This window comes from Notechis scutatus, chromosome 2, assembly GCF_049901735.1.
Source record: "Notechis scutatus isolate UNSWTSFEM ecotype Mainland chromosome 2, rNotScu1.2, whole genome shotgun sequence".
In the NCBI taxonomy this organism is placed as follows: Eukaryota; Metazoa; Chordata; class Lepidosauria; order Squamata; family Elapidae; genus Notechis; species Notechis scutatus.
Window position 1 is genome coordinate 125,688,870 of NC_142010.1, and position 16,246 is coordinate 125,705,115.

Below are 16,246 nucleotides of genomic sequence, written 5' to 3' on the forward strand. Positions count from 1 at the left end.
CTCCTCTGTCCTCATTTCCTTTGTGTCATCTGTTCAGACTTTTTTGATCCATCTAAGTTCAAATAACAAAAGTCAACAAATGGAAACAAAAGATGCTGAGATAAATTGGAAAATAATCCACAGAAGAGTGCTGAAGATGTTTCATATTATCTGTAAGGCAGATTATTTCTGAAATGTGTAGATTTGTTTGAAACCAAAGGAAGTTTAAGTGCCAACTAAAATCAGCAATGGTGGATGTACATTCTGATAAATTATATAATATAGCAATAGCACCTAGACTTATATACTCACTTCACAGTGCTTTACAGCCCTCTCTACTCAGTTTACAGAATCAGCATATTGCCCCTAATAATCTGAGTCCTCATTTTACTGACTTTGGAAGGCTGAGTCAAACTTGAGCTGGTCAGAATCGAACTGCTGAACTGCTGACAGTCGGCAATCAGCAAAATTAGCCTGCAATCTTGCATTCTAACCAATGCGACACCATGGCTCCCAATATAAATGTATATGTTGATAAAGAGGGCAACAATTATGGATATTTTCATTTATAAGAGCACTCTTATAAAAGCTAGAATACTCATTTGAGATACCGTGAAGCAGAACTGATCAACCTTTGGGTTGACGGCCCGGGGGAGAGAAAGGGAAAAGAGGAGGTTTTGTGGGAGGGGTAGGTGCATGTGTGTGCATTAACACCCGTTGCTTGTGTGAGCGTCATGGGCGCTTGCAGCCCCACTTGCGTGAGCATCACAGGCACTTGATGGCCACAAGTGCCTGTGATGCTCACGCAAGTGGAGCTGCAAGCACCCATGACGCTCCTGCGAGTGGGGCCATGAGCCCCTACAATGCTGGCACACACCAGCCAGCCACTCATGGCTCGGTTGCAAATAGGCCACGGCCCGGTAGTGGGCCGTGGTCCACCGGTTGGGGGTTCCTGCCTTAAAGCAAGAATTTTGAACAAATTAATTACAGTAGTGGACCTGCTTTATACACCATAACAGCAGCTGCCAAAGTTGCAATCCAATCTTCAGCCAAACTGTGCATTATATCTGAAAGAAAAAAGTGCACTCCTTCCCTGAAAAATTATAGTAACAATTTTATTTTTAATATCCAAACACTTCGTGATATTAATACAAGTCTGTACTGATTCTAAATAAAATAAGGAGTTTGTAATATTTTTTTAATTTCTTACAACCAGATTTATCTCGTAAAGAGGCAGTAAGTTTCATCTGAAAATAATTCAGAAGTATGGTTTTGTGTGGGCTGATCTTTTCTGAAGATTTTAATCAAATGTTGTAGAACTCATCCACAGTACACAAATGAAACCTCTTTGGCATGACTAACCATCCATATGGCAGTTTAAACAACTGCTAGAAAAGTCTTATTAATTCACATGGGGGCACATAATAGATCCCATCTCTATTTCTAAGACCGTAGTCTTACCCCAACTTGTTAATACACAAAGGCAATGCCATCATATGGAAATCTAAGGCAGTCACCTTGGGTATTAACGGGGATTAACGGAAAGACAAAAAAAGTCACTTATTTCTCTCTAAGCCCTTCTATATTACCAAGCTGAAGTGCTGTGAATCTGTTCTTTGGGTGGCAAAAGGCTAAGCCTAAAGATATTTGTTCTCCCTACTGCTGATCCCTATCCTGCCGCTGTTTCATTTGCTCCTAGTCAATGCTAGTCACTGGGCTTCCTACACAACTTGAGGCCTTGATAGCATAAAGTGGAAAAAAATACTTTAATAATAGTACCTGTGAGGATTACTTAAGATCATCTTATTCATTGGCTGAGGATACAAGGAAGAGATCATGGGGATGAAGGGGAAAACATGTTTGCGAAGCATGATAGTGCAGTTGGGACATTGCTGAGATAAAAACCATTTTCACTTAGTCTATTTTATTTAGTGCATGGCATATCCATGGACTTTTAGTGGTTCAAATGTTAATATCCATTCAAGGACAGGGGGGGTCTATGTTGAAAAAATCAGACATTGGGCTGGTGTAAGCTCTTGATGGACATTCGGATACAATGTGATGGATATTTCAGTTAGTAATATAATACTAATAGTGCTTAAGGCACCCGGCTAGAGAGCAGGAGTCTGTGAATTCTAGCCCCACCTTAGTCATGAAAACCAGCTGGGTGAAAACCTAGACCAGTTACTCTCTCTCTCAGCCCAACTCACCTCACATGAGTTATAGCTAGAAGCGAGCCAGGCTGAAGTTCATTCTCAACCATGGAAGCTTCTTGAGAGAATTTGGTCAGTCACTCTTAACCCAATCTATTCATAGCATTGTTGGTTGTGGAGAAAATATGGGGAGGGAAATGCCATGTATGACTGACTGACTTTCTTTCTTTCTCTTTCTTTCTTATAAATTATTTTTGAAAAATATAACATCCGTACATTTGTAAAATAAAATAAAGTAATTCCCATGTCATTATGATTATATAATAGATAGCAGGTGCCAAAAAGTTACCACATTCTGAATTAAGATCTAGGCAATTGGGAGCCTTCCTATAAAGCTTTGTATGTATAATTAATGGGATTCAGAGAGGAAGGCGTGGGGTTAATTCTACAGTCAGTTAAGGCTAAAGTCATAAAGGATGACTTTGTAGGATGACTTGATTCAGTTTCGTTCGTAATGTAAATCAGATGACTGAGAATGATAATTTTAGATATGTTGAGTGTCCTGTATAAGCAATGGTTTTATGCTAAGTAAGACCTTTGATCCCGCTGTTATTGAGTAGTCCAGAAATAAGGACCTTTTCACTGCAAGCTTTTTAGTGTATTTTTAATTTAAAATGAAAAGGCCTGAACTTGGAATTTTCTGCATAGAAGGAATGTGCTGGGTCACTACACCTGCTGTTTATGTCAGGAAATTCTTTTTTGTGGTTTATAATTTACAGCTTCTTCCTTCCAGCTTCTTTTTTCTTTTTGCAAAAAAAAATACACTGTTTACATAAAGGTTTGTGCTACCCTGTTCAAGCTGACTGAAGCTGATGATATGAAGGCCATTTATTATTATCATCAATGTCTATGTAGTTTTGCTACTGCAGCAATGTTCATAAATTACTTTGGGACCATCGTTCATAGTAATTAAAACTACAGTTGATTAAAAAACAAAACAGTTTTAAAAAATAGCTAGTCAATTTAAAATAGCAGTAACAGGCAGCAGCAATATGGAAGGGGTCCAGAGGAAACCACTCATCATAATCTAGCAAGATTGTCATTTAAAAAAAACAACACTTTTTACAGTTAAAAAAATAAAGGCGCCATCCAGACTTCTGCATGTCATAAGCAAGGAGGTCCTGTTCCAAGTACTACAACTTTATATCTAGAACCTTCAGAAATAATGGAGCTTCATCCAAAACAGCCTGGATGATCTATTTCTACATCATTGTTCCTGTTGTTGAAATACACTTCTGTTTAAACGCAAAACTACGGTAGTATGATAAAACTAGACATTTACTTCCCTGTTTCAAATAAAGAAGACTGTAACTTTTACATTAAAAGTTGATTCTATATGACAGGGACTGCATTCTCTCCTCTGTCCTCATTTCCTTTGTGTCATCTGTTCAGACTTTTTTGATCCATCTAAGTTCAAATAACAAAAGTCAACAAATGGAAACAAAAGATGCTGAGATAAATTGGAAAATAATCCACAGAAGAGTGCTGAAGATGTTTCATATTATCTGTAAGGCAGATTATTTCTGGAATGTGTAGATTTGTTTGAAACCAAAGGAAGTTTAAGTGCCAACTAAAATCAGCAATGGTGGATGTACATTCTGATAAATTATATAATATAGCAATAGCACCTAGACTTATATACTCACTTCACAGTGCTTTACAGCCCTCTCTACTCAGTTTACAGAATCAGCATATTGCCCCTAATAATCTGAGTCCTCATTTTACTGACTTTGGAAGGCTGAGTCAAACTTGAGCTGGTCAGAATCGAACTGCTGAACTGCTGACAGTCGGCAATCAGCAAAATTAGCCTGCAATCTTGCATTCTAACCAATGCGACACCATGGCTCCCAATATAAATGTATATGTTGATAAAGAGGGCAACAATTATGGATATTTTCATTTATAAGAGCACTCTTATAAAAGCTAGAATACTCATTTGAGATACCGTGAAGCAGAACTGATCAACCTTTGGGTTGACGGCCGGGGGAGAGAAAGGGAAAAGAGGAGGTTTTGTGGGAGGGGTAGGTGCATGTGTGTGCATTAACACCCGTTGCTTGTGTGAGCATCATGGGCGCTTGCAGCCCACTTGCGTGAGCATCACAGGCACTTGATGGCCACAAGTGCCTGTGATGCTCACGCAAGTGGAGCTGCAAGCCCCATGACGCTCCTGCGAGTGGGGCCATGAGCCCCTACAATGCTGGCACACACCAGCCAGCCACTCATGGCTCGGTTGCAAATAGGCCACGGCCCGGTAGTGGGCCGTGGTCCACCGGTTGGGGGTTCCTACCTTAAAGCAAGAATTTTGAACAAATTAATTACAGTAGTGGACCTGCTTTATACACCATAACAGCAGCTGCCAAAGTTGCAATCCAATCTTCAGCCAAACTGTGCATTATATCTGAAAGAAAAAAGTGCACTCCTTCCCTGAAAAATTATAGTAACAATTTTATTTTTAATATCCAAACACTTCATGATATTAATACAAGTCTGTACTGATTCTAAATAAAATAAGGAGTTTGTAATATTTTTTAATTTCTTACAACCAGATTTATCTCGTAAAGAGGCAGTAAGTTTCATCTGAAAATAATTCAGAAGTATGGTTTTGTGTGGGCTGATCTTTTCTGAAGATTTTAATCAAATGTTGTAGAACTCATCCACAGTACACAAATGAAACCTCTTTGGCATGACTAACCATCCATATGGCAGTTTGAACAACTGCTAGAAAAGTCTTATTAATTCACATGGGGGCACATAATAGATCCCATCTCTATTTCTAAGACCGTAGTCTTACCCCAACTTGTTAATACACAAAGGCAATGCCATCATATGGAAATCTAAGGCAGTCACCTTGGGTATTAACGGGGATTAACGGAAAGACAAAAAAAGTCACTTATTTCTCTCTAAGCCCTTCTATATTACCAAGCTGAAGTGCTGTGAATTCTTCTTTGGGTGGCAAAAGGCTAAGCCTAAAGATATTTGTTCTCCCTACTGCTGATCCCTATCCTGCCGCTGTTTCATTTGCTCCCAGTCAATGCTAGTCACTGGGCTTCCTACACAACTTGAGGCCGTGATAGAATAAAGTGGGAAAAAATACTTTTACTAATAGTACCTGTGAGGATTACTTAAGATCATCTTATTCATTGGCTGAGGATACAAGGAAGAGATCATGGGGATGAAGGGGAAAACATGTTTGCGAAGCATGATAGTGCAGTTGGGACATTGCTGAGATAAAAACCATTTTCAGTTTATTTTATTTAGTGCATGGCATATCCATGGACTTTTAGTGGTTCAAATGTTAATATCCATTCAAGGACAGGGGGGGTCTATGTTGAAAAAATCAGACATTGGGCTGGTGTAAGCTCTTGATGGACATTCGGATACAATGTGATGGATATTTCAGTTAGTAATATAATACTAATAGTGCTTAAGGCACCCGGCTAGAGAGCAGGAGTCTGTGAATTCTAGCCCCACCTTAGTCATGAAAACCAGCTGGGTGAAAACCTAGACCAGTTACTCTCTCTCTCAGCCCAACTCACCTCACATGATTATAGCTGGGAGGAAAATAGAAGGAGCAGGAGTATTAGGCATGTTAGCTGCCTTGAGTTATTTATAAAAATAATAAAGACAAGATATAAATAAATAAAATAAATAAAAACGCGCATATTGTCTAACATGAAAATATTTCCTTCACTACTACTTCATCCTGACTTCAGACTAAGAGCTCTTGAAATATGCTCTTCCTTTCATGACATTTTGAAAATGATTAACTTCTTTATTTTTCGTGTTCAGCCTCTCTGTTACTATTGCTGCCAAATGATCTGCACAACAATATTCAGCCTTGACAATGAATAACAATAATCCATGAAATAGCATTATTAAAAAATAACCCTAGCAGGCAAAAACAGTCTGCATTAATTACCTAAACCTGGGTTCAATTGCAAGGCTCAGCAAGTATTGTATGTAACATACAATGTAATAATGTTGAACCTTTGCACACATCTAAGTGGGAATTTCTCTTCCTGTCAAGGAAGTATAACTATATTACTGTTGCCCTTCAATTAGGAAGAATACCAAAGTCCAAAGGATGCTATTCTTGAATCTTCTAATAATCTGGAGTCCGGAAAGACAGTGTGTATGTACCCCAAACATCTAAAATAACTACTGTATATTAACGGCTGAAATCTTACATATTTGTTTGCAACCTGGGGAAATAAAACCAGGAACAATGGAATAGTAGCTGGAGCCTCTACTGTTTGGGGCACTTTCACACACAGGAGGATTCTGTGCCAGTTCAAAAGCAGCTTAAGAGACAAGCCCATTTATTTTTGGCTTTCAGATATACGATGTATCTGAAAGGGCATTAAAAGCATTTTAAACAAACAGGTGTCTCTATGGAGTTTACACACTATCAGTTTCCCTGCTTATAGGAAATAATGCTTTCAAGTCTGGAGCTTTCAAGGATAAAAATGGTTTGATATGTTTGCAATTCCTCTCCATAGAAACTACTGTAATTTTTTTTGCATACAATCAAGCAAACACACACAGTTGAAATAAAGTCGGAGATGAATGTGTAGGTGTAGAGGTTCTGGCCTAGAAACCAGGAGACCCTGAATTCTAATCCTGCCTTAGGCATGAAGGTCAGCTGGGTGACTGGGCCAGTCACCTTCTCTGAGCCCAGCCCACTTCACAGGGTTGTTGTTGTGGGGAAAACAGGAAGAAGCAGTATTAAGCATATTCATTGCCTTTAGTTACTTATCAATTAATAAAGGCAGGATAAAAATATGTGTGCATACAAGCAATTCCCCTGTTTTTGGTTTTCCATGTAGTGGGATGAGAGGATTTTTTTTTTACTGAAGTATTTGCAGCAACTCAGAGCAAGCCAATGATCCTCGATTTTGGCATTTGAAGGGTGGCAGATATGAAGACAGATGGGAATAATCTTAATTGGCTTTGCAGGAATTGGAGTGGAAACAATGGTAGCTTAGAAACCCTCTTTGTGGCTGCTTTTATTACCAAATCAGGAATTAACTGTCGGTTAACAAAAACAGGCAGCATTCTGCCCAAATCATAATTTAATCTATGGTCCTACTAAATTTGCTAAACCTAAGCTCACTGAGGCTAATGTGGCATGTGAAATACACTGGTGTGAAATTCAATTCACTTCATGGATTGCACAAAGCAAAACTGATACAGGATATAAACCGGAATGATGCAGAGGGAAAAGACTAGCTAGTTATGCAGATGCAGGTTACATGTGAGGCAAACGACAAATTTGTTAACTCTGATGTATTAAAAAAAAAAAAAATCTGATGTCCTTGTTGAGACATTTTGAGAAACTGGTTGACGTATTCAGCCTGTCTTGCTCAATTGTGGATTGTATTGGTAAAGTTTTTTTTTTATTTTGTGATGGAATATCCTAGGGGCTTAAACTGTTCAGATACTACTTTGTCCTTGTTTTGAAACCTAATATCAAATTGTGTATGTTTTCCAAACAGTGTTGATTCCTGGTGACTGCTCAGACTACTCCTTGCAGTTGTATTGGTAAGATTACAGAAGCCCTTGTCTGTTTTCTAGGGCTGAGAGAGAGTGACTGACCCAGCATCACCCAGCTGGCTTTGTGCCAAAGATGAGATTAGAATTCCCAGTCTCTTGGTTTCTAGCCAGGTGTCTTTAATCATTGCCACTGTGGACTTCAACTCCCATAATTTCCCAGTATTAGCAAGTCTTAAAATTGTCCAATTTTAAGACTTGTGGACTTCAACTCCCAGAATTCCCCAGCCAGCCATGCCAAATTGCTGACTGGAAAATTATGGGAATCAAAGTCCACAAGTCTTAAAGTTTCCAAGGATGGACACTCCTACTGACTAAACCAAACTGGCTCTCTTGATAGCAAACAAATGTCCATTAATTCTTTTGCACTAAGTTTACTGTTTGCCCTACATAGAATCCAGCAGGGCAGTGTTTGCAAATGATGCCATGTACCACATAATGTGATGCCCCTCTGAATTCTACATAGGACAATATGACCCTTTCTATGCCTTCATTTACAACTGAAAACTGGTACTAATCTTGGTGATTGCCAGTGGTGGGATTCAAATTTTTTTACTGTGGGTGTGGCATGGTGGGCATGACGGGGGAAGTTTACTGCAAAATCCCCATTCCCTCCCCACTCCTGGGGGAAAATTACTGCAAAACCCCATTCCCTCCCCACCCCACTAACCTGCTTTCCAGCTCCGTTCTCCTGTGCAGGGCAATAAAAGAAGACCCAGCTGATTAGCTGGGACTCAGGAAGCAGAGAATAGATGGGGGCGGGGCCAGTCAGAGGTGGGATTTGCTGGTTCTCCGAATTACGCAAAATTTCCGCTACTGGTTCTCCAGAACTGGTCAGAACGTGCTGGATACCACCTCTGGTGATTGCCCCTTTTTGCATTGTTTCTCTATTAATATTATTGCTTTCTGTCTACTTTTTACTTACCATTTTACTTACATTAGATCTACAACCATTTATTTAGTCACCATTTGAGGTTTACAGTGGAATGGAAAAAAGTGTTTTATGACCGTTTTTCACACTTACATCCTGTTGCAATATCCCAGTGTCACTTGATCAAAATTCAAAATGGCAACCCGCATATATTTATTATGGTGGCAGTGTCCAAGGGTCATGTCCTTTGTGCAACCTTCTCATAAGCAAATCGATGGGGAAGCTAGGTTCACTTAACAACTGTGTTATAACTGCAATGGTTAACCAAATATCTGTGGCAAGTCATAGAATGGGACAAAAATCACAAACTGTCTTGTCTAGCAAAGGAAATTTTGGGTTCAATTGTGCTTTAGGACTATTTTGAGGAGTACCTGTATGCCTATGTAGTGTTTTCTGTCCTAAAGGCTGCAATAAAGGTTCTGCTTGTTAATACAACACAGCTCTAATCTTATAATATTAAATTGATTCACACTGGCATCATGATTGTCAAGGTTTATTTGTTTTATCTACTTTGTAGATAGCAAAAAACAAAAAAACAAAACCCCTAACAAATTAGCAATAGAAATACATACCAAAGTACTGAAAACACACAATAGCTACAATACACAGCAGTAAACTAGGATCACAAATTTCCATCGCCATCTTCAGACAATTAGTAGATTCTCTAATGACTGTATCACACATACATTGGTTTGCACACCACACAAAGATCAGTGGCTAATTTACTGTTGTGGTAAAACCAATCTAGATATGTAGTTTACGGTTCAGTCTTTCAGGAAATTTACTAAATCAGGTTAATAGGAATAAGTAGGTCAATACGTCTCTCGGAAACAAGTAAAGCAATCCCAAGCACTTCCCTTCATCCAACGTTAAAGCTCTCTAGCCTAGACCAGGGGTCTCCAACCTTGGCAACTTTAAACCTGGTGCTTAAAGCAAAGCTGGCTGGGGAATTCTGAGAGCTGAAGTGCACCAGGCTTAAAGTTGCCAAGGCTGGAGACCCTTGGCCTGGACCTATCTGGCTCACGTACTCTACGCTTGCGTCGCGTTCGCTTTCCAACAGGGAGCGCTGCAGGTTTTCCGCACTACAGAAGGCAACCGCGCTTGCGTACCGCTGAATTACGGCGCGTTAGGGAGGTGGGGGGAGAGGAGAGAAAGAGAGAGAGAGAGAGAGAAAAAAGAGGGAATCGTAACGCAGGCGCATTGCGGTCTTCCCTCTCGCGAGGCTTGACTTGCAGCGTCTCGCGCGCTTCGCAAGATGGCGGCTTTCCGAGAGTGGTTCACGTTGTGCAGCTTGCCCGGGATTCCCCCTCAGGCGCCGCTGGGGCTGGAGCCGGACGAGGACCGGGTGCTGGTCACGGATCGAGGTCGGACGGTGACGCTGTATAAGGTAAAGGCAAGACCCACCGGGGCTTGGCGAGAGGGCCGATACCCGCGGGCCCTGGGGCTCTGCGGCAAGGTAGGGACGGGGTCGCACAAGGACTGCTGAAAGGTGCGAGCGGGTCGCGAAAATCCGGCCGATTCCGCAGGCGGCATCGGCGGCGTCAGCAGCAGCGACAGGATTTTTACGGGTGTCTCTTTGCAGCCCGAATGCGGCGTGTGCACCCCTTTCAACACGGCTACGGGAGCCCGGGCTCTTTGGAGCGCAGTCTCGTGCTTGGAAAGCAGAGTCCCAATGATGCCTGACCCTACAGGGGCGATAAGGGTTTGGTGCCCGGTCCTCCTGGAGTACCCGAAACCGAATCTATTGTGACCCTTTTAAATCTGTACTTATCACCTCGACGCGTAAAGGACATTTCTCTCCGCTTTGAAGATTTATCGGAGTGCCTCCTTCACCTGGAATGAAATGACAACTTGTAGCCGCTTCTGTTGGACTGGAGATTCTGGGCACCGAAGTCCTGGCCTTGTGGAAGGCGCCAGTTGGGGTCTATTGGACAATTCACCACAGCCAACTCGCCATGGCCAACTCACTGCAAGACAACTGGCCACAGCCATCTCACCTCAGGACAACTCTGTGCAGGACAAGAGTTACACTAATATCAAAGAAATAGTGGAATAGAATAATTAAAGGATGCAAAAGGAGAGACAGAATGAAATGTGAATAACAAACATTACAATAATTTATTTTAAATCATTAAATAGAATTTTTAAATTGTCCTACGGCGACTTGGCTGTGATGAATTGGCTGTGGTGAGTTGGCCCATTCCCACTACAGGTAGTCTTCAACTTGCAACAGTTCATTTAGTGACCATTCAAGGTTACCACAGCACTGACAAAAGTGACATGACCGTTGTAGTATCCCCATAGTCATGTGATTTACATTCAGATGCTTCACAACAGGTTCGTATTTATGATGGTTGCCGTGTCCTGGAATCATGTGATCCCCTTCTGTGACCTTCTGACAAGCAAAGTCAATGGGGAAGCCAGATTCACTTCACAACTGTGTTACTGATTTAACAATTGCAAGTGATTCGTTTAACAAATGTGGCAAAAGTTGTAAAATGGGGCAAAACTCACATTTCTCCCTTAGCAACATAAATTCTGGGCTCAATTGTGGTCATATGTTGAGAACTACCTGTATCCTGCAAACAGGCACACACATGCGTACCATGTATTCTAATTTTTAAAAAGTTTTAAAGGACATTTTAGCATTGTTTTTTATTAGTATTAGGCTTTGCAGCTTCAAATGATCAAAATTTGGACACTTGGCACCTGGCATGTATTTATGACAGTTGCAGTGTCCCAAATTCATCACCATTTGTGACCTTCTGACAAGCAAAGTCAGCAGGGAAGCCAGATTCACTTAACAACTGGGTTACTAACTTAACAACTTAACAAAATGGGGCAAAACTCAATTGTCTTGCTTAGAAGTGGATATTTGGGGCTCAATTGTGGTTGTAAATTGAGTACCTGTATGGCCTTTAATCTTTAGTTGAAACATTGTTTTCTTCAATTAGACCAGAGATTCATACAATGGACCCTTTTTAAGAATAGTGTCCCTTGTTAGAAAAATGTATTGAAATGCATAAAACAAAATACACAGGCAAAGACTAATGTAAAGAAAATCACATGCTCAAATTTAATTCAAATAATTTTAGATAATGGGATTTACTGAGGTTCACATTTTGGGACTTACTTTGCCTACATTCATGCAAGCTAAAGTTGTCAATGTATGCAACTGGACATGTACTAACCCAAGGGTCTTTAAACTTGGCAAGTTTAAGACTTGTGAACTTCAATTCCCAGATAACCTGAGCTAACATGACTGAAAGAGGAATTCTGGGAGTTGAAGTCTACAAGTCTTAAAGCTGTCAAGTTTGAAGACCCTGTACTAACCAAACAGCTTAGCCTGGATACTAGAAGTCTCCTATATACCAGCAAATTTATATTCTTAAGTGATACAGCTCTTAAATGGAAAACAATTAAACTGTATTGTTAGCATTAGTTAAGTATCTGAATTGTGGAATAATTTTGAAATACCCATTTTGAACACAGTTGGGTCCTCCAGATATTATGTAAAATATATCTTATGATTCTTATGATTTAAAAATCAATCCATATTTCATGTTTATTAAATCTTTCAGAGAAAGCTTAAAAGGATATTTGTTTCCTAGTGGCTGCAAATCATGTACTTGAACTCAGAAGCATGTGATATTTTATTCTGATTTCCTTAATTACTGATGAATTACTGAGCAGCCCATTATATTTGGAACTTTCTTTTTTCCAAGGTATCTGATCAAAAACCTCTGGGTTGTTGGTCAGTCAAACAAGGACAAACAATTTCATGTCCAGCAGTATGGAACTCTGAAACAGAAGAATTCATTCTTGTTCATGATGACAAGGTATGATTTCTAATACATATGATTATGGGTGTGTACCAATTTTCTCAATGTTTTATTGAAGCTTATCAGAAGTTAATGAAAGTTTGTTTCCATTTTCTAGTACTTTCCCTTTCTAGGGAAGGAGAAAAGGGAAAGAAACATGTCTATGTAAATAAATATGCTGTGACATTGCTTGCTGTGGGAATGTTAAATGCTTTATGTTTTCATTAAGTTGATCTTTTATTCCTTAGTAAAGTGAAGTTGAAATCCTAAGAAAGAAAGAAACTGTTCATGGGAATGAGTTCTCTTGCCCAGTACAGTACAAGAAGGAAAAGCAAAACTGCATTCTTATCTCTTTGCCTGTCTTTCATGCACCTATCTGATGCATGTATTCGATGCCACTCCAGAATATATAGGTCTGTGATGGTGAACCTATGGCACGCATGCCACATGGGGCAGGCAGAGCCATTTGTGCAGGCATGTGAGTCCCAGCCAAACTTACTTGCACTGCACATGTGCATGCCTCCCAGCTGATTTTCAGCCCGTTTGAGGTTGTTTTCACCCTCCCAGAGGCTCAAAGGAAGCCTCTGCAGCCTTGGGAGGCCGAAAAACAGGCCTTCCGGAAATACCGCAAGTGCCGAAACAGGCCTGTTATTTGATTTTTTCCCCCCAAGCTTCAAGAGGGATAGTTAACAAACACTTTATTGTGATCTTTCTAAAATGGTAATTCTATACATTTTAAAAGGTTTTACAGATCTGGAAAGAAGATGATACTGACTTGGATAAAGTTTTTAAAGCCACAGTAAGTACTGATAATATATTTTAAAGTAATTATCTCATGCAGCTGAAACCTGAATTCAACAAAAGATTTTACGGAAGAAAGTTGTGGGTTTTTGCTTGCAATTATTATTTAGTTATAGTTTGCCTTCAGTTCAAAACCTGCTGTGGAGAAAGGCTGCTCAGAAGATTATGCAGAATTGTGTAGAGAATTGCAAAGTTATCAGGAATCAGTAAAAATGTCATTTTTTTTCTTTCTCCTCTCCCTTTCTATGCTGGTCTGTGACCATAAGATTGTACTCTACTCTTTTACACATCACAGTTTAATGTCCCTCATCAAAACAGGGACCAAAAGACCAGATTATCTCCAGAAATAAAGAAGTGGATCAGCTCAATCGAATAGAATCCTTTTGCCAGTGAAGATTCTTTCTTTCAAATCATAATCAGATTTGTTTTGCTGAAACAAGAAAATATTTCCATTTTGGAAAAATGAATGAAGAGCAAGTGACATGAATCTTGTGCAGGTTCACTTATCTAGAGAATTGGAATGAAACTTATTCCCCTGGTCACTAGGAGCATAAGATTATTGAAGCTGGATGAACATAAATTATCATTTAGAATAAATATTTAGTTTGACAAATGTTTCATTTGTTACCATATGAGAATATGTCTCATTTCATTTTTTAAAAATGATCTTGCAGCTGTCATCAGATGTGTATCGGATACATTCATTACCACACACTGAGCCCTTAGTCCTGTTCAAGGGTGGAGCTGTTAAAAATTTGGATGCTTTGCTAGCAGATCCAAAACAAGAAGTTGAAAATGTTATTTCCGATGAAGTTATTAGGTGAGTGCCACTCCCTGTAGTAGCTTTAAAATTCAAATTTTAAGTAATGATCCTGATATTTCATCATTTTGAATCCCTCAAATGAAGGGATTGAGATTCTGTCATCGCTTGAACCTAATCACAGAAGATTCCCTCTTCTTTCTGCTACATCCCCATGATATTACCTTATCTTGACCCCAATCCATAACACAATGCTAGTTAGCTGCAGTAATGTTCAATATTTTATTTGATTGCATTTTTCCCTGTAGCAATAACCATTATTTTATTTTTAGGTGGAGCAGTGCATTAATCGGAGTTGAAAAAAATGTTCTTTTATTTATTACCGAGCAGGTGAGTGTTAAATCTTAAATAGTTGTAAAGTAATAAAATGATAAATACTTTATGAACGTGGCAAGGCTGCTGCTTCTAGTAAGATATTAGCTATATGTTCTGTACTTGATGTATTGTTGATGCATCTTTGTATTGTTTTATTGTTGTATCTTTCATTTATATCAGTGCAGTAAGTGTTGTGACAGTTCCCAGTCCTTGGACAATGGTATAAAAATGTTCAGCTCTATTTCTCAGTATCAACAAATACTGACTTTCTGAAGGCTGAATAATAATAATTAGCACTTTAAACACCAAAGACATTGTTAGGTATAACATTGATACCAAATATGGTTTGGGTGAATAAATATATAAAACTTAGATATCATGGTTTAAGTGCTTATCACTTTAAGCACAATGCAGCAGGCAATTAGCCGATTAAGGGTGCGGTTAGAAGTTACTATATAAGGAAGCATTAGGAGCTGGAAAACTTACTGTGAGTTTACTGTCTGCTGGCTGTAACTGTGTGTTACTGTAACTGTGTGCTGCTGCGACTAACTGTGATTACTGACTGTGAGTGCCTGTGACTGAACTGTTATTGTTTGCTACTGTTTGCTGAATATCCAGCGTTTGTTTCTCTGGAGAGTGAAACCGGAGGAGGAGAAGATATCTTTATCGGCTGATAAAGATATTGCAAGGACTCTTAACTTGGACTATACTAGTGAGTCTTACTGGATGGAAATACTGTGAATGACTTAATGGACTGAATGACAATGCTTAAATTCTAACTGGATTAAAAACTATTTAAACTACAAACAGTGTTTGTGTTCAGTGAGTGTATACTCTGGGGCCCTTCCACTCTCCTTTGGTTGCCTGGCTTGACTACTGCTGCAATACTCTGCTAGGGGTTAATCCTCAAACCCTAACATTGGTTATGGGCCCAGCAGCATAGTCTAACTAACCAGGATATAGCAGAGAGAGTTGGTGTGAGTTGCACATTACTGTAAAAACAAACTGTTTTAATTAGTTTAAATAGTTAAAATATCTGAAGAGCAATGGCACAAGTAAATTTGTCACAACTGTCCATGATATCCAGGCTGGATGGAACAAACTATGTTTCATGGTCAATGAAATGTAGTTTACTTCTACGCAGAGAAGGTTTGTGGGACATTATAGCAAACCCACCAGATGTGAGTAGCTGGGATCCTGCTAATGATGATGATAAAGAAAAGTTACAAGACTTTAAACTGAAGAATGAGCAGGCTTTATGCATCATAGGACTGTCTCTCTGTGATCAGCAGCTTGTCCATATTCGTGGAGAAGAAAATGCTGCAAACTGCTGGGAGAACCTCAGGAAGATTTATGTTCGGGACAGTGTAGGAGCACATATAAATCTTACACGGAAGCTTTTTCGAACGCATCTTCAGAGGAATGGAGATATGTTAGTTCATTTAAACTGTATGAAGAGCATTTTTCAAGATTTGCAAGAAAAAGAGCTTATATTTAATGAACTGCAACAAGTCTACATAATATTATCTTCATTAGATCAAAGCTATGATGACTATGTGACTTCGTTAGAGGTATTGCCAAAAGAAAGCCTCTCATTAACCGAGATTACAGGCAGGCTACTAGAAGAAGCCAGAAGAAGGCGTGAGCGTGACGAGCTGAGAGAAGATAAGAAAGAAGAGAAATTATCTTCAAAGCTTGAAAGAAACCAGCATAGCAAAGTAAAGCACCTGGAAGAAGAGAATTTATCTTCAACAGCATACACAATTAAAAAGTGTTTTAATTGTGGAGTCAGAGGACATTTGGCAAGATTCTGCAA

General features: G+C 39.5%; 1 protein-coding gene across 1 annotated transcript in view; it reads left to right on the top strand.

The window, feature by feature from the left end:
* Positions 1 to 9,871: 9,871 nt before the first annotated feature.
* Positions 9,872 to 16,246, top strand: part of NOL11 (nucleolar protein 11) — a 30,299-nt gene continuing 23,924 nt past the window's right edge. The window contains exons 1-5 of the mRNA XM_026678770.2: positions 9,872 to 10,060; positions 12,399 to 12,512; positions 13,237 to 13,293; positions 13,970 to 14,115; positions 14,388 to 14,445. Of these exons, the coding sequence (XP_026534555.1) occupies positions 9,929 to 10,060; positions 12,399 to 12,512; positions 13,237 to 13,293; positions 13,970 to 14,115; positions 14,388 to 14,445 (507 nt within the window). The 5' untranslated portion in view covers positions 9,872 to 9,928. The remainder of the gene's footprint in view (positions 10,061 to 12,398; positions 12,513 to 13,236; positions 13,294 to 13,969; positions 14,116 to 14,387; positions 14,446 to 16,246) is intronic.